The sequence below is a fragment of the Callionymus lyra genome, chromosome 1, assembly GCF_982586985.1.
Source record: "Callionymus lyra chromosome 1, fCalLyr1.hap1.1, whole genome shotgun sequence".
Classification (NCBI taxonomy): Eukaryota; Metazoa; Chordata; class Actinopteri; order Syngnathiformes; family Callionymidae; genus Callionymus; species Callionymus lyra.
In genome coordinates, this window is record NC_141818.1 from 37,881,541 (window position 1) to 37,903,737 (window position 22,197).

Below are 22,197 nucleotides of genomic sequence, written 5' to 3' on the forward strand. Positions count from 1 at the left end.
AAAAACCTACCAAACAATCATTTTATTAAATCATGTCAAATTATACAAATATTCAATGTCAAAAATTTAAACGATTATACGTTTTAACACAATAAATAGGATTCTATGATGAAATTAGTGCTTTAAAAAAGTTCATCAACTGTTTTAACCCAGAAATGCAGCAATAAAGCTGCAGGTAATAAGACAAAATTAAAGTTATGTAACATTCAACTCCTGCTAAAGTGGAACATTTTCACTGGACCTAATAGTTGGAGGAGTGACTGCGTGTCCCACAGTGATGGATCACCGTAACGTCACCATTAAACCTTTAAGCTCCGAACGTTTGATAATCCCTGCACCGAAACTCACAAGTCCGGTCAACCCAGATTCTTTTATTTTTTTTGTACAGACTGTTTTCAGTATCTGGTTTCCTAAAATGTTCATATTTATCAAAAAAAAATCCAGTTTAAACATGACCTTTTTGTTATTTTCATACCTCAAAATATTTGGCAAATAAATATTTTAATTTGAAATGTATTGTACTACTATTTAATAATACTGTGATATATATATATAAATGTATATATATATATATATATAAATTATATAGTAATTCATTATAAAAACAATTTGCTTTTTCCTTCATATAAAGGGTTTATTCTTTCATCCATTCTTTTCCTTATTTGCTTGGCAACCCCTCTTATCAGTCTGGTGTAAATACAATCTAATCTAAGTGACTCAAACCCTTTCATGTTCATGATACTATCTAGTTTATGCCAACAGGTTCAGCACATTGAACCCTCAAGAAATAGTGCCGTGTTCATCTATTCATTAATGAAATACTTTTGCCATCTTGGCTGACGATCTAGATACAAGTTGATGTCGGCGGTGAAATGCAAGGAATTTAGGTTTTATCTTGATCATCTCAGTATCAATAAGAATGTTCTTGGTCAGCTTTAAAAAAGACCCTTAACTGTTGGCTCTTAACCTGGAAAAGGCAGTACTAAAGCGGCAAGAATGTTTCATAAAAAATACCAAATTACAAGTATGTACTTCTCGTCCGTGTCACAATTTTGGTGTTAATAAACGTTTGAAAGTTCCTAGTTCACCTGCATTCCTCCAGAAATTACCATTTGAAATCGAGCAACAACTTCGCCCCGGGGCAATTTTCCAAAACCCGTTGAGTCGTCGCCTGAGCTTCGGATGTTGGTGCGGAAAAGTCACATTCCAGAAGGTTTGACTAAATGGCAGGTGTAGGACAACATCGTCAGGTGACTGAGTCGAACATGTTACACTCTTTGATTCATTAAATCGTGATTTTTTTTTAAATTACATAATTGATGATTCAGTGTTCAGGTGTAAATAAAGTGGCTATGATGAAAGAGAATGATCTCATGCACTTAGGAATAAACTGGTACAGGTGCTTCCAAAGGACAATTTACTCTGAAGCACTCATGTCTCGTGGGATGCTTAAGGAGTGGCATGTTTTTTTTTTATTCTTTAGTAGTGATGGAGAACGGGTTACTCGATCAGAGGTTATCGCGTTGATAAACAACACGTCGCAACAACAGAATCAAATTAAAACCCCAAAAATACACTTGAAAAATACATGTTTTCAGGTAATTGGTAAAGCTTAAATGAAATATAAGTGAATTAACTTGTTTATTTCGAACTTTTTCAAACTAAATATTTGTCAATTATTTGCACAAATAACAACACCAATTAAACTAAAAAAGAAAACGTAACAAAACCCTGTAGTTCGAAAAATATAATAGAAACACAATCCTTTAACTTAAGACTATGGACTAAAAAGCATTTTAGCTCAGTCAAATAAAATGATACTTACTAAAGACAATGGTTGAGATTGGATTGAATATAATTTCCTCTTCACATTCATATTTGAATATACGGTATATAATTTACATAATATTTCCAGATAGATATATAATATAGATTAAGGCTTTTACATTCATGAGTTGTGTGAATCGAAAACATTTCCGTGTTGGTATTTAAAAAAAACAAAACAAAGAAGAAAGGGGAGGTTTATTAAACCTGTCTTTGTGCGAGGGGCTGAACCACGGATGTATGTCAAGTTTCGTTACACACCCTTTTAGGTCAGGTACTTCTTGTATTAATAAAAAAGGAAAAAGTCTTAAGTAAATAAAGCAACATATATTGAGAAAAGGTAATTAATAAATACTTTTTACTGTGCGATTTCTTCTTACTTGAACGACTGCAGCCACGTTTGCACACTTACGCATCCACACTGTGCTGAGAAACAAATACATTTTATATGTTTAAAGAATACGATTTTTTTTTACATATATTTCCTATTTCTTTTTTTATAATAGATCCGTTTTGAATGCTTTACCATTGTAGTACAACAGTTATGTTTTGTCTAGTATTTGACGGTCAAAGTTTTTTCAATTTAAACAGAACGAATTAGAAACGCTCTCCTGATGAATAAAATAAATTAACCAATATACCGAAGAATTAAATCCTGATCCTGTCATTTATTTTCTCAGCCTTTTTTAACTGATATTGACTATAAACATTGACTTGTTGAAACGTGAGGACACGAGTCATTATCAATTTTATCAGCAAAAGATTCTATCAAAGATACTTTTAGTTCTTTTACGGAGCGCCGGTGAAGCAACACGCTTGACTCCGACCAGCTTCAACATTCTACACAGGCCCATTGTTTCCTCCCCATCTGACATTTCACATTCTACCTGCCAGGCTTGCTGGGAAATTGTTTAGCAATCTGGAGTTTTTCTGTCATTGATCATCATCAGTGGAAACAGGTCTTGCAGGTTTTGTGAGTATTTCTACTTTGGATAAACACTCGCGGACTTCACATCTAGTCGTCGCTGAAGCCCAGTGGAGGAGGTCACCTGATATTTACTCATCTCAGGTAAGTTCCTTTCTTTAATATATATATATATATATATATATACATATTCTTTACCAAAAGATTTAGCCGTTATATTTATAATTAAGGATGGATTTAAAGTTGGTTTGAACAGGTTTTTTGTTTAATGATGCGTTAGATAATCATCTATTTCATACAAAAACTGTGACAAAACATTCTTGTATTTATCTTTTTTTTAAATTTATCACTGAAGTGTTTTTGTGGCCCTCAAAGTATATTTAAATTTCTCAGTAGTGGATTTGTCCAATTGAAAATGTATTCATATGTTTCATATTAATGTAAAGTAAATTGATTCAAAAGCTGATTTTTCTTTTTTAAAAGTGGACCAACATATAGATTTTTAAGAAAACACACTTTTCCGTTGACCACTGTCATAGAGCTGAAAAAGAAAACAAATGTAGGTTACAATGAAGGTCATATAGGAATACGGGGACGCCTGGTATATACATTCTTATTTGGGGTTCAAACATCCGTGAAGTGTCTCCTTCAAGACCAGCAATGTCGTCCGGTGGATTCACGTCTGTACTTCCCCGCAATTAATCCTTTTACGTGACTAACCTCGCATCATCAACCAGCTTTATTGTCACAATTATGGGATTTCAAGTTTTTAAAAAAAAAAATTAGGATTATCTCTATGAAGTATTTATGATTCTTTTTTTTTGTCCACAGATAAGAAGCAGAAGCAATGGGTCCACTCATCCTGCTGATGTTCGCAGGTATTACAGGCGTTGTGTGTTTGGAGTTTGAGTTTTGAAAAACTCATTGATTTTTGTTTGTTTCTTCCAGGACACTTGGGGTGGTCCGCCATGATGGGAAACGCGACAGGTAACGTCTCTCTTTCTTTCAGTCGTGGTTGATGGTCATGAAGCTTCATGAAGCCTCATTTTCAAACTGCGCTCTTGACTGCATGATTGATGACTTTGAGGAAACCTTTCAATGAAAAATTCCCTTGTCTATTTTAAGCCAACAGCGCCATCTGCTGAGCTCAGAATATAAGGACACTGCTTTATAAAGCTTGGTTTCTTGAACATCTCATTACTTACAAATATAAATATACTGTACAATCAACCAATTTATCAGCAAGATCTAAATATTCAAATTGGTTCAACAAAATAACTCTGAATTTCTGATTTGTACCGTTACTACACCTTTTTTCTCTCCTGAACTGAAATGAACGTCTTTTTTCTCCTCCAGCGAATGACACCAACTGCCACAACGCAACCCAACCACAAGGCAACATGACTTGTAACAACATGACCATGCCTATGAAAAACGAAACCCACCCACCCCACAACGTGACCATGCCGCCGAAGAACGAAACCCATCCACCCCACAACGTGACCATGCCACCGAAGAACGAAACCCATCCACCCCACAACGTGACCATGCCACCGAAGAACGAAACCCATCCACCCCACAACATGACCATGCCGCCACCAGTTACCAAACCTGCCCCACCCCCGGCTCCAACAATGAACGTCAAGTTTAAATTGCAGAAAAACTTTACAGCGGATCTCAAAGACCCCTCATCGCCTGCATTTAAAAAGCTGGAAACGGAAGTAGCCGGACAAGTAAGAAGAATCGTTTCATTTTTATAATTTACGTCTCCTTTACGTATCCATTGACCTTTTTTTTCCTTTTTTTTTGTTTAAAGCTTGATGCCGTTTATAGCAAAAAGTTTGGACCTGCGTTTAATAAAACCGTTATCAAAGGTTTCAGGTAAGAATCTTTTAATATGGTCTTTTGTGTTTTCCTGAAGAAAGGAAGTCGCTCTACACAGTCTTTTTTTCTTCGGTGGTGTACAGCCAGGGGTCCGTCAAGGTGGATGCAGAGTTGGTGTTCAACAACGCCAGCGATCTCCCGGAGGCCAGTCAGGTCGCCAGTACTCTGGTGGAGGCGGCTTCAAGCGGGAACTTTTCCCTCAGTGTCAACACGTCGTCTATTGAGGCGGAAGGTGAGTCGAACGTCAACGTGTGGTACGAACTTTATTAAACATTCCTGTGTTTTTTTTCTCAGTGGTGACCCCTAAAGCTGACCCCACAACAGCCGCTCCTGTTACGCCAAAAGGTAACAAAAAATATGAACTCTTAGAGAAGGTTTTAGGGAGGAGGGGGCACAAGATTAGATCAAGGAAAGGGGGGCATTAGATCCCCAGGGATTGAAAATCAATGTTAACTATAGGTATTGTAAGGAAGATTAGAACATTTCAGGTCCTTTAATTCATTATAAGGTGGCGAACCCCCCGCAAATGCCCCTCATGAAAATTCAACAATACTATCGAAAATATAAATAAAACAAATCCCAATTTAGATGAAACTAACACTAGCATTTCCGCTCGTATAATAATTCTACTCGCATTTGTACAGAGTCTGTCACGACCTCTGCCGATGCAACGCTGGGGTTGGTCTTCAGTTTGACCCAAACGTTCACCTCTGAACTCACCAACAAGTCCTCATCAGAGTACAAGGCTCTTGAAACCAGCGTCCTAACGGAGGTAAGATGTCGGCACTTCGCTCGCCAAACGCGTTCCTAAGGTTTGATCGCCTCCTTGTTGTTCCTCTCAGCTGGACGTAATAGGAAAAAAACTCTACGGGAGCTCTTACACTGGAGCCGTCATCAACTCTTTCAAGTAAGACGTGGCTCGACCGTTGTCCTTCTCACTTCCCGTCATCGCTCACGGTTTCATTCTTTTCAGAAACGGATCAGTCGTCGTCGATTCGACTCTGAAGTTCTCTAACCAAAGTTCTGTTCCGACGGCCAGCGACGCCACTTCGCAACTCAGCAGTTCACTGACCAATTCCTCCCTGAAAGTGGTGGCTGGCAGCATTTCTGCAAGTAAGTTTGGGTTTCTCTTGAAGTCTTAATGTCATCCCTGCGTATCTTACATGAGTCCAGACAAGCGATAAGTCTTTCTACTTCCTGTTTCGATATCCTACAATAATCATATTGTGATACTGTAGTAACAAGGATATATGTGAAGTATTGTCGAGTACTTGACTCTGGGGTTGCAGATGTTACAGACAACATGAACTCTTGACGAAGTCGTAACTGCTTGTTTTAAAAAAAACTGTCTAAAAACATCAGTATCCTGTATCCTCTCGGCCTCAGTCACCCCTGCGATTTTATTGTCCCTTAAGCTGTGAAAGACCTAAAGACTGTTGCCATCTAGTGGCCAGAAGTTTAAATGCAACACAAAAAAAATGAACAAATGGCGTAAATATTTAGAAAAGTTCATTTTAAACACGATCATATTTAAAGTATGATTACAAAAATAGAATGTGATTTGAACATTTAGAGAAGTACATTTTTATTTTATTTTTTCAATCAATACAGTGCGGTCAAATATTGATTCGGTATCGCGAAAAAACCGAACGTTGCCATATATAGTCTTATCGATATTTTCTAACGCCTATTAGCCGAGCTAGCGCTGAATGGAAATAGTTTCATCAGCCAATAAAAATTCAGCCCGTCCGAAACCCAACTTCTCCAAGATGGTCAGTTCAGTAACAAGAGGTCGGCGTCACATTCGTATCTTTTGTCGTTTCAAGCATCGAACGCGGCTGCGGCGACGGCGGCGGCCAAAGCCACCGCGGCTGTCACAACCTCTGCCGATGCAACGCTGGGGTTGGTCTTCAGTTTGAACCAAACGTTCACCTCTGAACTCGCCAACTCGTCCTCATCAGAGTACAAGGCTCTTGAAACCACCGTCGTAAAGGAGGTAAGATGTCGGCACTTCGCTCGCCAAACGCGTTCCTAAGGTTTGATCGCCCCCCCCATTGTTGTTCCTCTCAGCTGGACGTAATAGGAAATAAACTCTACGGGAGCTCTTTCACTGGAGCCGTCATCAACTCTTTCAAGTAAGACGTGGCTCGACCGTTGTCCTTCTCAGTTCCCGTCGTCGCTCACGGTTTCATTCTTTTCAGAAACGGATCAGTCGTCGTCGATTCGACTCTGAAGTTCACCAACAAAAGTTCTGTTCCGACGGCCAGCGTCGCCACTTCGCAACTCAGCAGTTCACTGACCAATTCCTCCCTGAAAGTGGTGGCTGGCAGCGTTACTGCAAGTAAGTTTCTCTTGAATTCTTAATGTCATCCCTGCGTATCTTACATGAGTCCAAACGAGCGATAAGTCTTTCTACTTCCTGTTTCGATATCCTACAATAATCATATTGTGATACTGTAGTAACAAGTATATATGTGTAGTATTGTCAAGTACTTGACTCTGGTGTTGCAGAATTTTCAGACCACATGACTCTTGATGAAGTCGTAAACGCTTGTTTAAATATTGTAAAGCTAACAACACTTAAGAAATTTGTATTACATAAAAAAACAACAAATTTAGGTCTTTCGTGATATGATACGATATTTTACGATATATTGTGGCACTGTAGTAACAAGGATTTATTTGTAGTATTGCTGAGTACTTGACTCTGGTGTTGCAGATGTTACAGACCACATGACTCTTGACAGAGTCGTAACATCAAAAAACATCAGTATCCTGTATCCTCTCGGCCTCAGTCACCCCCTGTGATTTCATTGTTCCTTACGCTGTGAAAGACCTAAAGACTGTTGCCATCTAGTGGCCAGGAGTTGAAATGCAACACAAAAAAAATGAACAAACGATGTAAATATCTCAATGTTAATAGAAAATTAAATAATCCGATTAGTTCATTTTAAACACGATAATATTAAAAGTATGATTAGAAAAATAAAATGTGATTTGAACATTTAAAAAAGTCAATTTATATTTTATTTTTTCCATCAATACAGTGCGGTCAAATGCCATATTTGTTCAGGCTTTTCCTTGAATTTCTGGAACTCCTGTGTTGTTCTCAGTATTATCTTGATCTTTAAAGTATGTACTTTTTTGAATATTGTTTTGATTGTTTAAGCGCTTTGTGACCCTGGTCTCGAAAAGCGCTATATAAATAAATATTACTTACTTACTTACTTAGTAACTTACTTAGATATTTTCTAACGCCTATTAGCCGAGCTAGCGCTGAATGGAAATAGTTTCATCAGCCAATAAAAATTCAGCCCGTCCGAACCCAACTTCTCCAAGATGGTCAGTTCAGTAACAAGCGTCACATTTGCATCTTTGTCGTTTCAAGCATCGAACGCGGCTGCGGCGACGGCGGCGCCCAACGCCACCACAGCAAGCGCTTCCGGGCTGTCGACCGATCCCCCGTCGTCCAGCGAGGGCACGCTGAGCCTCCTGTTCACGCTGATAGAGAACTACACCTCCGACCTCGGCAACTCGTCCTCGTCCGCCTTCAAGGCCCTGGCCACCGTGGTCCTCACAGAGGTGAGGCAGAGAAACTGAATCCACCGGAGCCTCCATTCTTACCCGTGCTTGCAGGTCAACAGCATCTGTACGCGACTGTTCGGCTCTTCGTTCCGTCGATCCATCCTCAACTCCTTCAAGTGAGTCTCGACCTCAACCCTCGACCTTCTCCGCCGCTGACTCCTTCTGGGTGTTGTATTTGATAAAGACATGTCTCTTGTTCAACACTACAGAAAACTGACCAGAAACTGTTTCCTTCAACTGAGAAAAATCTCTAAACTTAGGAAAATGTTGTCGGAACATGATCTGGAGCTTGTAATCCATGCGTTTGTTTCTTCTCGTCTGGACTATTGTAACAGTTTATTTTCATGTCTTAACAAGAAGGATCTGTCTCGCCTGCAGTTGATTCAGAACTCTGCAGCGAGAATTCTAACCCGCTCTAGTAGAAGAACTCACATTTCTCCGATCCTTAAAACTCTTCACTGGCTTCCAGTTTCTTTCAGGATCAACTTTAAAATTCTGGTTCTTACTTTCAGATCTATTTATGGTCAGACTCCTCCTTACATCACTGATCTGATCCAGCCTTACACCCCAGCTCGGGCTCTGAGGTCTGTGGATCAGAATCTACTTATGGTTCCACGCACACGGCTCAGGACCAGAGGAGAGAAATCTTTTCAGGCTGTTGCTCCTAAGCTTTGGAACGATCTTCCTCTCTCTTTGCGCTTGATGGATCTACTGACTCCTTTAAGAAACATCTTAAGACGTTTCTATTTGTTCAGGCTTTTCCTTGATTTTCTGGAACTCCTGTGTTGTTCTCAGTATTGTTTTGATTGTTAAAGCGCTTTGTGACCCTGGTCTGGAAAAGCGCTATATAAATTAGTATTATTATTAGTATTACTTACTTACTTACTTACTTACTTACTTTCTGTGCGCAGGTCCGGGTCGGTGAAAGTGGACTTGACGCTCGTGTACAAGGATAAGGATTCGGTTCCGTCGGCGAGCAACGCCACTTCCCTGCTCAGCGAAGCGCTGATGAACTCCTCCGTCCTGAAGGTGGTCAACGGAAGCGTCTCTGCCCGTGAGTCGTCCATCGTTTTTCTTGGCGTTTTTTGTTTTATTTTCGCCCCCCCCACCCCCCACCACCACCGAGTCGTGAATCCATGTTTCTTTGTGTTCGTTCGTTTCAGAGTCGACCGCCTCGTCCGGCTGCCAGTCTCCGCCCTCCGTCCTCGCCCTCCTGGCCTCCTCGCTCGCACTGGTGGCGGCCGCACAGACGCTGATCCGCTTCTAGGGAGCCTCGGTTTTAAAGTGTACATGATGATGTTTACAGTGTGTGACCAGACGTGTACTTTTTTTTTGTTGTTGTCATTTTTATCCATGAGTCAGACTTTTACTGACAAGCTTCTTATGTGAAAGGACGTTTAACAACCCGGGGCGTCAAACTCAAGCCTTCACATCTTCGTATATCTTTTCATATTTAAAGCAAGATGTTTTATTTTCCAAAAAAGAATGGCTGTGATACTGTCTTTTTCTTTCTTGTACACTTTCTTCTTTCTTCATTATTTTTGCGTTTAAATTGTATCTACTTTATCTTGAGCCAACCATCCAGATGAAGCCATGATCTGTTTTGTGAAGAAAATAATGTCATTTGAGTAATAAACATTTAAGTGTACCTTTGACCTTTGACGATGCAATATTTTTCTCTACGAGTTCATCACTGTCTCAGACTTAATCCTCACTTTTCTATTTCATTCTCAGGGAATACTCGTTGACAGGGGCCACTAGATGGAACCCTCTGCTCTACAATCCTAAGAACAATTTTGTTTATTATTCGTGCGCCACCTACTGAGCTATAATTTAATCAATTAATGACGTTCATTTTATTGTTTTGTGCTTCTCAGAAATAAATCTTCTGTCTTAAATAATCTATTTTTTAAAGATATTAACCACAAACGCATGGCACCAAGATCTTTCTGGTTTAGAAGGTTAAATATAAAGAGAAGTCTTCTTAAACTGGTTTAAATCAACACTAAATGACACTCGGATGAACTTCTTCCAGTTACTTTGTTGTTTAAAACTGTTGTGTGTTTGTATCAGAATCTGTCACGTGTGTTGCCAGTGTTGGAAACACAACACAGGATTTGTGTGTGTGGTGACAGTGCATTATAAAAGAATAACGTTATGTAAATTAAATAGATTAATAAAAAATACAATATCAAACATCCTCTGCCACTATTGACCATTTTTAAGTCTGACGTCATATATTTTATATCCACTAAAGCCTCCATTTCAGTCACGTTTATGAGTTCAGCTCTTTTTTATTTTCACCAAAAAAGATGATTGACAGCACGTTTATTGAACTCAAGTGGTGTTGTATTTAGCAGCACTTGATAGAAAACATACAACAACAAATCTAAATGCGTTTAATAACCAATATTGTATCGAGTTACAGCGCCGTTTAGTGGACACAGCTGGAACTACAATCCGAATGATAATTTTTATTTGTATAGTTTGGTCATTTAGGGAATATATTGATTTTGATTTGTTTTTTTAAGCTTTTATCTTTTAATGGTTGATGATTTATAAACTTATGTTGTGTTGGCTTTCATTCATTTTATTATATATATATATATATATATATATATATTTTAAATAAAACTGAGGCTTTCAGACATTTTCTAATATAAATATTTCAATGAAAAGAGAGTTTTAGTACAAACAGAAACATACTGATGATACAATAGAGTCCAACATATATTTAAGATGCACGTAAATCAACACATTAACTTTAAAGACCTTCAAACTGTCTTGTAAAAATCAAGGACTGACGTAAAATACTAGAAACATCAGAGAAGAACTTTTCACTGTCTTTATATGTGAATCGATATTTAAACTACATCATATTGTATACAACTGAATACATGAATGACAACATGTGATGTTTTTCCTGCTGAATATTGTTAAAACAAAGAACATTTTCTAAAATATGTAATGATTATGAAAGATATTGTTTTTGCTGTACTTGATTCCCCTCGGTAAAATCCTTCAGAGATTTTTCTGATGTTTCTTATCACATCTTTGCTGATGACATCCAGCTCTACTGCTCTTTTTGATCCAACTGAGCCCCAGAGGCTGAACAGCTTCGTCAATTGTTCGCAATAAATCAAACAATGGCTGAGTGAAAACTGAAACTTTGGTTATTGCTCCTGATGATAAGGTTCCAGGGTTGAGTCAGTACTTAGGGTGACTTAGGTCAGTCTGTCAAACTGAGCCTGAGAAACCTGGGTGTTGTATTTGATAAAGACACTTACTTATGTATTTGTTAAACACTGCAGGAAACTGACCAGAAACTGTTTCCTTCAACTGAGAAAAATCTCTAAACTTAGGAAAATGTTGTCACAACATGATCTAGATCTTATAATCCATGCGTTTGTGTCTTCTCGCCTGGACTATTGCAAAAGTTTGTTTTCATGTCTTAACAAGAAGGATCTGTCTCGCCTGCAGTTGATTCAGAACTCTGCAGCGAGAATTCTGACCTGCTCTAGTAGAAGAACTCACATTTCTCCAATCCTTAAAACTCTTCACTGGCTTCCAGTTTCTTTCAGGATCAACTTTAAAATTCTGGTTCTTACTTACAGATCTATTCATGGTCAGGCTCCTCCTTACATCAGTGATCTGATCCAGCCTTACACCCCAGCTCGGGCTCTGAGGTCTCATGTTCATGCCTGCAGTTAATACAAAACTCTGCAGCGAGAATTCTGACTTGTTCTAGTACAGGGGTCGGCAAACCCGCGGCTCCGGAGCGGCATGGGCTCTTTCAGCCTCTGATCTGGCGCTCTGAATTTTTGAAAAAAAAAGTAGAAATGCAGGAATTTTAATTAAATGTTTCTTAGCGTTTTTACAATGATGCAGGAACAACGTGCAAACATCTTCTTCCGTTTACTTTTTATTTAACAAAAACTGTTAGTGTAAGATGTAACTTCGCTGATATAAGAACAACATTAGTTCTTCACTGATATAATAACAACATTAGTTCTTCACTGATATAATAACAACATTAGTTCTTCACTGATATAAGAACAACATTAGTTCTTCACTGATATAAGAACAACGTTAGTTCTTCACTGATATAATAACAACATTAGTTATTCACTGATATAAGAACAACATTAGTTCTTCATTGATATAAGAACAACATTAGTTCTTCACTGATATAAGAACAACATTATTTCTTCACTGATATAAGAACAACATTAGTTCTTCACTGATATAAGAACAACATTAGTTCTTCACTGATATAAGAACAACATTATTTCTTCACTGATATAAGAACAACATTAGTTCTTCACTGATATAAGAACAACATTATTTCTTCACTGATATAAGAACAACATTAGTTCTTCACTGATATAAGAACAACATTATTTCTTCACTGATATAAGAACAACATTAGTTCTTCACTGATATAAGAACAACATTAGTTCTTTAATGATATAAGAACAACATTAGTTCTTCATTGATATAAGAACAACATTAGTTCTTTAATGATTTAAGAACAACATTAGTTCTTTAATGATTTAAGAACAACATTAGTTCTTTAATGATTTAAGAACAACATTAGTTCTTTAATGATTTAAGAACAACATTAGTTCTTTAATGATTTAAGAACAACATTAGTTCTTTAATGATTTAAGAACAACATTAGTTCTTTAATGATTTAAGAACAACATTAGTTCTTTAATGATTTAAGAACAACATTAGTTCTTTAATGATTTAAGAACAACATTAGTTCTTCACTGATATAAGAACAATATTAGTTCTTCACTGATATAAGAACAACATTAGTTCTTTAATGATATAAGAACAACATTAGTTCTATGCTGATATAAGTAAGTAAGTAAGTAAGTAATATATATTTATATAGCGCTTTTCGAGACCAGGGTCACAAAGCGCTTTAACAATCAAAACAATACTCAAAACAGTACATACTTCAAAGATCAAGACAACACCGAGAACAACACAGGAGTTCGAGAAATTCAAGGAAAAGCCTGCACAAATAGAAACGTCTTAAGATGTTTCTTAAAGGAGTCAGTAGACTCCATCAAGCGCAAAGAGAGAGGAAGATTGTTCCAAAGCTTAGGAGCAACAGCCTGAAAAGATTTCTCTCCTCTGGTCCTGAGCCGTGTGCGTGGAACCATAAGTAGATTCTGATCCACAGACCTCAGAGCCCGAGCTGGGGTGTAAGGCTGGATCAGATCAGTGATGTAAGGAGGAGCCTGACCATGAATAGCTCTGAAAGTAAGAACCAGAATTTTAAAGTTGATCCTGAAAGAAACTGGAAGCCAGTGAAGAGTTTTAAGGACCGGAGAAATGTGAGTTCTTCTACTAGAGCGGGTCAGAATTCTCGCTGCAGAGTTCTGAATCAACTGCAGACGAGACAGCTCCTTCTTGTTAAGACATGAAAACAAACTGTTACAATAGTCCAGACGAGAAGAAACAAACGCATGGATTACAAGCTCCAGATCATGTTGTGACAGCATTTTCCTAAGTTTAGAGATTTTTCTCAGTTGAAGGAAACAGTTTCTGGTCAGTTTTCTGCAGTGTTGAACAAGAGACATGTCTTTATCAAATACAACACCCAGGTTTCTCAGGCTCAGTTTGACAGACTGACCTAAGTCACCCAAGTACTGACTCAACCCTGGAATCGTATCATCAGGAGCAATCACCAGAGTTTCAGTTTTGTCCACATTAAGCTGTAAAGTGTTTTCACTCAGCCATTGTTTGATTTCTAGCAAACAATTGACTAAGCTGTTCAGCCTTTGGGGCTCAGTTGGGTCAAAAGAGCAGTAGAGCTGGATGTCATCAGCAAAAATATAAGAACAACATTAGTTCTTCATTGATATAAGAACAACATTAGTTCTTTAATGATATAAGAACAACATTAGTTCTTCACTGATATAAGAACAACATTAGTTCTTTAGTGATATAAGAACAACATTAGTTCTTCACTGATATAAGAACAACATGAGTTCTTCACTGATATAAGAACAACATTAGTTCTTTAGTGATATAAGAACAACATTAGTTCTTCACTGATATAAGAACAACATTAGTTCTTTAGTGATATAAGAACAACATTAGTTCTTCACTGATATAAGAACAACATTAGTTATTCGCTGATATAAGAACAACATTAGTTCTTCATTGATATAAGAACAACATTAGTTCTTCACTGATATAAGAACAACATTAGTTATTCACTGATATAAGAACAACATTAGTTCTTTAGTGATATAAGAACAACATTAGTTCTTCACTGATATAAGAACAACATTAGTTCTTCACTGATATAAGAACAACATTAGTTCTTTAGTGATATAAGAACAACATTAGTTCTTCGCTGATAAAAGAACAACATTAGTTCTTCACTGATATAAGAACAACATTAGTTCTTTAGTGATATAAGAACAACATTAGTTCTTCACTGATATAAGAACAACATTAGTTCTTCGCTGATATAAGAACAACATTAGTTCTTCACTGATATAAGAACAACATTAGTTATTCACTGATATAAGATCAACATTAGTTCTTCACTGATATAAGAACAACATTAGTTCTTCACTGATATAAGATCAACATTAGTTCTTCACTGATATAAGATCAACATTAGTTCTTCACTGATATAAGAACAACATTAGTTCTTCACTGATATAAGATCAACATTAGTTCTTCACTGATATAAGATCAACATTAGTTCTTCACTGATATAAGAACAACATTAGTTCTTCACTGATATAAGATCAACATTAGTTCTTCACTGATATAAGATCAACATTAGTTCTTCACTGATATAAGATCAACATTAGTTCTTCACTGATATAAGAACAACATTAGTTCTTCGCTGATATAAGAACAACATTAGTTCTTCACTGATATAAGAACAACATTAGTTGTTCACTGATATAAGAACAACATTAGTTATTTAATGATATAAAACAACATTAGTTCTTCACTGATATAAGAACAACATTAGTTCTTCGCTGATATAAGAACAACATTAGTTCTTCACTGATATAAGATCAACATTAGTTCTTCACTGATATAAGAACAACATTAGTTCTTCACTGATATAAGATCAACATTAGTTCTTCACTGATATAAGATCAACATTAGTTCTTCACTGATATAAGAACAACATTAGTTCTTCGCTGATATAAGAACAACATTAGTTCTTCACTGATATAAGAACAACATTAGTTGTTCACTGATATAAGAACAACATTAGTTATTTAATGATATAAAACAACATTAGTTCTTCACTGATATAAGAACAACATTAGTTCTTCGCTGATATAAGAACAACATTAGTTCTTCACTGATATAAGAACAACATTAGTTCTTCACTGATATAAGATCAACATTAGTTCTTCACTGATATAAGATCAACATTAGTTCTTCACTGATATAAGAACAACATTAGTTCTTCGCTGATATAAGAACAACATTAGTTCTTCACTGATATAAGAACAACATTAGTTCTTCACTGATATAAGAACAACATTAGTTCTTTAGTGATATAAGAACAACATTAGTTCTTTAGTAATATAAGAACAACATTAGTTCTTCACTGATATAAGAACAACATTAGTTCTTCACTGATATAAGAACAACATTAGTTCTTTAGTGATATAAGAACAACATTAGTTCTTCACTGATATAAGAACAACATTAGTTCTTTAGTGATATAAGAACAACATTAGTTCTTCACTGATATAAGAACAACATTAGTTCTTCGCTGATATAAGAACAACATTAGTTCTTCACTGATATAAGAACAACATTAGTTCTTTAGTGATATAAGAACAACATTAGTTCTTCACTGATATAAGAACAACATTAGTTCTTTAGTAATATAAGAACAACATTAGTTCTTCACTGATATAAGAACAACATTAGTTCTTCACTGATATAAGAACAACATTAGTTCTTTAGTGATATAAGAACAACATTAGTTCTTCACTGATATAAGAACAACATTAGTTCTTCACTGATATAAGCTCAACATTAGTTCTTCACTGATATAAGAACAACATTAGTTATTTAGTGATATAAGAACAACATTAGTTCTTCAATGATATAAGAACAACATTAGTTCTTCACTGATATAAGAACAACATTAGTTCTTCACTGATATAAGACCAACATTAGTTATTTAATGATATAAGAACAACATTAGTTCTTCACTGATATAAGAACAACATTAGTTCTTCACTGATATAAGAACAACATTAGTTCTTCACTGATATAAGACCAACATTAGTTCTTTAATGATATAAGAACAACGTTAGTTCTTCACTGATATAAGACCAACATTAGTTCTTTAATGATATAAGATCAACATTAGTTCTTCACTGATATAAGAACAACATTAGTTATTTAATGATATAAGAACAACATTAGTTCTTCACTGATATAAGAACAACATTAGTTATTTAATGATATAAGAACAACATTAGTTCTTCACTGATATAAGAACAACATTAGTTATTTAATGATATAAGAACAACGTTAGTTCTTCACTGATATAAGACCAACATTAGTTCTTTAATGATATAAGATCAACATTAGTTCTTCACTGATATAAGAACAACATTAGTTATTTAATGATATAAGAACAACATTAGTTCTTCACTGATATAAGAACAACATTAGTTATTTAATGATATAAGAACAACATTAGTTCTTCATTGATATAAGAACAACATTAGTTCTTCACTGATATAAGAACAACATTAGTTCTTCACTGATATAAGACCAACATTAGTTCTTTAATGATATAAGAACAACGTTAGTTCTTCACTGATATAAGACCAACATTAGTTCTTTAATGATATAAGATCAACATTAGTTCTTCACTGATATAAGAACAACATTAGTTATTTAATGATATAAGAACAACATTAGTTCTTCACTGATATAAGAACAACATTAGTTATTTAATGATATAAGAACAACATTAGTTCTTCACTGATATAAGAACAACATTAGTTATTTAATGATATAAGAACAACGTTAGTTCTTCACTGATATAAGACCAACATTAGTTCTTTAATGATATAAGATCAACATTAGTTCTTCACTGATATAAGAACAACATTAGTTATTTAATGATATAAGAACAACATTAGTTCTTCACTGATATAAGAACAACATTAGTTATTTAATGATATAAGAACAACATTAGTTCTTCATTGATATAAGAACAACATTAGTTCTTCACTGATATAAGAACAACATTAGTTCTTCACTGATATAAGACCAACATTAGTTCTTTAATGATATAAGAACAACGTTAGTTCTTCACTGATATAAGACCAACATTAGTTCTTTAATGATATAAGATCAACATTAGTTCTTCACTGATATAAGAACAACATTAGTTATTTAATGATATAAGAACAACATTAGTTCTTCACTGATATAAGATCAACATTAGTTCTTCACTGATATAAGAACAACATTAGTTCTTCACTGATATAAGATCAACATTAGTTCTTCACTGATATAAGATCAACATTAGTTCTTCACTGATATACGATCAACATTAGTTCTTCACTGATATAAGAACAACATTAGTTCTTCGCTGATATAAGAACAACATTAGTTCTTCACTGATATAAGAACAACATTAGTTGTTCACTGATATAAGAACAACATTAGTTATTTAATGATATAAAACAACATTAGTTCTTCACTGATATAAGAACAACATTAGTTCTTCGCTGATATAAGAACAACATTAGTTCTTCACTGATATAAGATCAACATTAGTTCTTCACTGATATAAGAACAACATTAGTTCTTCACTGATATAAGATCAACATTAGTTCTTCACTGATATAAGATCAACATTAGTTCTTCACTGATATAAGAACAACATTAGTTCTTCGCTGATATAAGAACAACATTAGTTCTTCACTGATATAAGAACAACATTAGTTGTTCACTGATATAAGAACAACATTAGTTATTTAATGATATAAAACACCATTAGTTCTTCACTGATATAAGAACAACATTAGTTCTTCGCTGATATAAGAACAACATTAGTTCTTCACTGATATAAGAACAACATTAGTTCTTCACTGATATAAGATCAACATTAGTTCTTCACTGATATAAGATCAACATTAGTTCTTCACTGATATAAGAACAACATTAGTTCTTCGCTGATATAAGAACAACATTAGTTCTTCACTGATATAAGAACAACATTAGTTCTTCACTGATATAAGAACAACATTAGTTCTTCGCTGATATAAGAACAACATTAGTTCTTCACTGATATAAGAACAACATTAGTTCTTCACTGATATAAGAACAACATTAGTTCTTTAGTGATATAAGAACAACATTAGTTCTTTAGTAATATAAGAACAACATTAGTTCTTCACTGATATAAGAACAACAGTAGTTCTTCACTGATATAAGAACAACATTAGTTCTTTAGTGATATAAGAACAACATTAGTTCTTCACTGATATAAGAACAACATTAGTTCTTTAGTGATATAAGAACAACATTAGTTCTTCACTGATATAAGAACAACATTAGTTCTTCGCTGATATAAGAACAACATTAGTTCTTCACTGATATAAGAACAACATTAGTTCTTTAGTGATATAAGAACAACATTAGTTCTTCACTGATATAAGAACAACATTAGTTCTTTAGTAATATAAGAACAACATTAGTTCTTCACTGATATAAGAACAACATTAGTTCTTCACTGATATAAGAACAACATTAGTTCTTTAGTGATATAAGAACAACATTAGTTCTTCACTGATATAAGAACAACATTAGTTCTTCACTGATATAAGCTCAACATTAGTTCTTCACTGATATCAGAACAACATTAGTTATTTAGTGATATAAGAACAACATTAGTTCTTCAATGATATAAGAACAACATTAGTTCTTCACTGATATAAGAACAACATTAGTTCTTCACTGATATAAGACCAACATTAGTTATTTAATGATATAAGAACAACATTAGTTCTTCACTGATATAAGAACAACATTAGTTCTTCACTGATATAAGAACAACATTAGTTCTTCACTGATATAAGACCAACATTAGTTCTTTAATGATATAAGAACAACGTTAGTTCTTCACTGATATAAGACCAACATTAGTTCTTTAATGATATAAGATCAACATTAGTTCTTCACTGATATAAGAACAACATTAGTTATTTAATGATATAAGAACAACATTAGTTCTTCACTGATATAAGAACAACATTAGTTATTTAATGATATAAGAACAACATTAGTTCTTCACTGATATAAGAACAACATTAGTTATTTAATGATATAAGAACAACGTTAGTTCTTCACTGATATAAGACCAACATTAGTTATTTAATGATATAAGATCAACATTAGTTCTTCACTGATATAAGAACAACATTAGTTATTTAATGATATAAGAACAACATTAGTTCTTCACTGATATAAGAACAACATTAGTTATTTAATGATATAAGAACAACATTAGTTCTTCATTGATATAAGAACAACATTAGTTCTTCACTGATATAAGAACAACATTAGTTCTTCACTGATATAAGACCAACATTAGTTCTTTAATGATATAAGAACAACGTTAGTTCTTCACTGATATAAGACCAACATTAGTTCTTTAATGATATAAGATCAACATTAGTTCTTCACTGATATAAGAACAACATTAGTTATTTAATGATATAAGAACAACATTAGTTCTTCACTGATATAAGAACAACATTAGTTATTTAATGATATAAGAACAACATTAGTTCTTCACTGATATAAGAACAACATTAGTTATTTAATGATATAAGAACAACGTTAGTTCTTCACTGATATAAGACCAACATTAGTTCTTTAATGATATAAGATCAACATTAGTTCTTCACTGATATAAGAACAACATTAGTTATTTAATGATATAAGAACAACATTAGTTCTTCACTGATATAAGAACAACATTAGTTATTTAATGATATAAGAACAACATTAGTTCTTTAATGATATAAGAACAACATTAGTTCTTCACTGATATAAGAACAACATTAGTTCTTTAATGATATAAGAACAACATTAGTTCTTCACTGATATAAGAACAACATTAGTTCTTCATTGATATAAGAACAACATTAGTTCTTCACTGATATAAGAACAACATTAGTTCTTCACTGATATAAGACCAACATTAGTTCTTTAATGATATAAGAACAACATTAGTTCTTCACTGATATAAGAACAACATTAGTTCTTTAATGATATAAGAACAACATTAGTTCTTTAATGATATAAGAACAACATTAGTTCTTCACTGATATAAGAACAACATTAGTTCTTTAATGATATAAGAACAACATTAGTTCTTCACTGATATAAGAACAACATTAGTTCTTCATTGATATAAGAACAACATTAGTTCTTCACTGATATAAGAACAACATTAGTTCTTCACTGATATAAGACCAACATTAGTTCTTTAATGATATAAGATCAACATTAGTTCTTCACTGATGTAAGAACAACATTAGTTATTTAATGATATAAGAACAACATTAGTTCTTCACTGATATAAGAACAACATTAGTTATTTAATGATATAAGAACAACATTAGTTCTTCACTGATATAAGAACAACATTAGTTATTTAATGATATAAGAACAACATTAGTTCTTCACTGATATAAGAACAACATTAGTTATTTAATGATATAAGAACAACATTAGTTCTTCACTGATATAAGAACAACATTAGTTATTTAATGATATAAGAACAACGTTAGTTCTTCACGATCATCAGAACGCTGACTCCTCGCTCCCCCCCCCCCCCCTCACCTGTCTCACTCTTAAAGGAACAGTGACACGCAAAACAACCGTATTATCGTTATCGTATTTTCCATTGGTTTGTCCAAAAATGTAATTTCAAATTCATGCAGACCTGAAAAAAACTTGGTGAACTTTAATTTCTTTCTGCCTACATAGAAAATATTTAATATTTTTTAGCAAGTCAGTTACAAACGTGTACATTATAATAAATTAGGTTAAGTTTGATATCAAATCGTTTCGTTTTGTATTCTTTATTGTTGAAATTATAGTAGTAATAATGATATAATAATGGTTATACAATTATTATGATGTATATTAATGTATATAAAACCCTCCAGAGTCACATATTGCTCTACATACGAAAAGACAAAGTTAAGATAAGTCAAACAACTGCAGTAAATATACAGTACAAAACATTGTTATGATAATTTTCAATGCTTAGCTAAGTGATAGTTCACCTAAAATTCAGAAGAATTCCTCATGTCGAGGCTTCAATACAAGATGGACATTACAGGTCAGCAGCATAGAGGTATTTGGATGTTCTTAAGTGTATCTTTGGATGTAGTTGAAGACGAAGCTTCAGTTGCCACATTAAAATGAACAAAAATGTTTGCCTATTACTCAAAAACGGAGCAGATTACTCTGAAAATAGTGAAGTTTGAATTTTGAAATCTCTAACGTTTTGTATAAAGTTTATTTATATATAGCATGAAGGCAAATAGAGAAAGTGAACATTATCTGGAATTATATCAAATTTTAAAATCAAAAGGGTTTTGCGGCTCTCAGGTTTTTTTTTTAACCTCAGAAACGGGTCAAAATTGCTCTTTGAGTGGTAAAGGTTGCCGACGCCTGCTCTAGTAGAAGAACTCACATTTATCCGATCCTTAAAACTCTTCACTGGCTGCCAGTTTCTTTCAGGATCAACTTTAAAATTCTGGTTCTTACTTTCAGATCTATTCATGGTCAGGCTCCTCCTTACATCAGTGATCTGATCCAGAATTACACCCCAGCTCGGGCTCTGAGGTCTGTGGATCAGAATCTACTGATGGTTTCAGGACCAGAGGAGAGAAATCCTTCCAGGCTGTTGCTCCTAAGCTTTGGAA

General features: G+C 34.3%; 1 protein-coding gene across 1 annotated transcript; it reads left to right on the top strand.

The window, feature by feature from the left end:
- Positions 1-2,808: 2,808 nt before the first annotated feature.
- On the top strand, positions 2,809-10,418 carry LOC148089394 (uncharacterized). Its single transcript, XM_087806420.1, has 17 exons — positions 2,809-2,893; positions 3,581-3,627; positions 3,698-3,736; positions 4,106-4,482; positions 4,566-4,630; positions 4,717-4,865; positions 4,928-4,978; positions 5,278-5,405; positions 5,476-5,540; positions 5,607-5,746; positions 6,460-6,629; positions 6,704-6,768; positions 6,835-6,974; positions 8,022-8,215; positions 8,270-8,334; positions 9,130-9,272; positions 9,382-10,418. The coding sequence occupies exons 2-17, from the start codon at positions 3,597-3,599 to the stop codon at positions 9,483-9,485; spliced, it is 1,926 nt and encodes a 641-aa protein (XP_087662546.1). The 5' UTR covers positions 2,809-2,893; positions 3,581-3,596; the 3' UTR covers positions 9,486-10,418.
- The last annotated feature ends 11,779 nt before the right edge of the window (positions 10,419-22,197 follow it).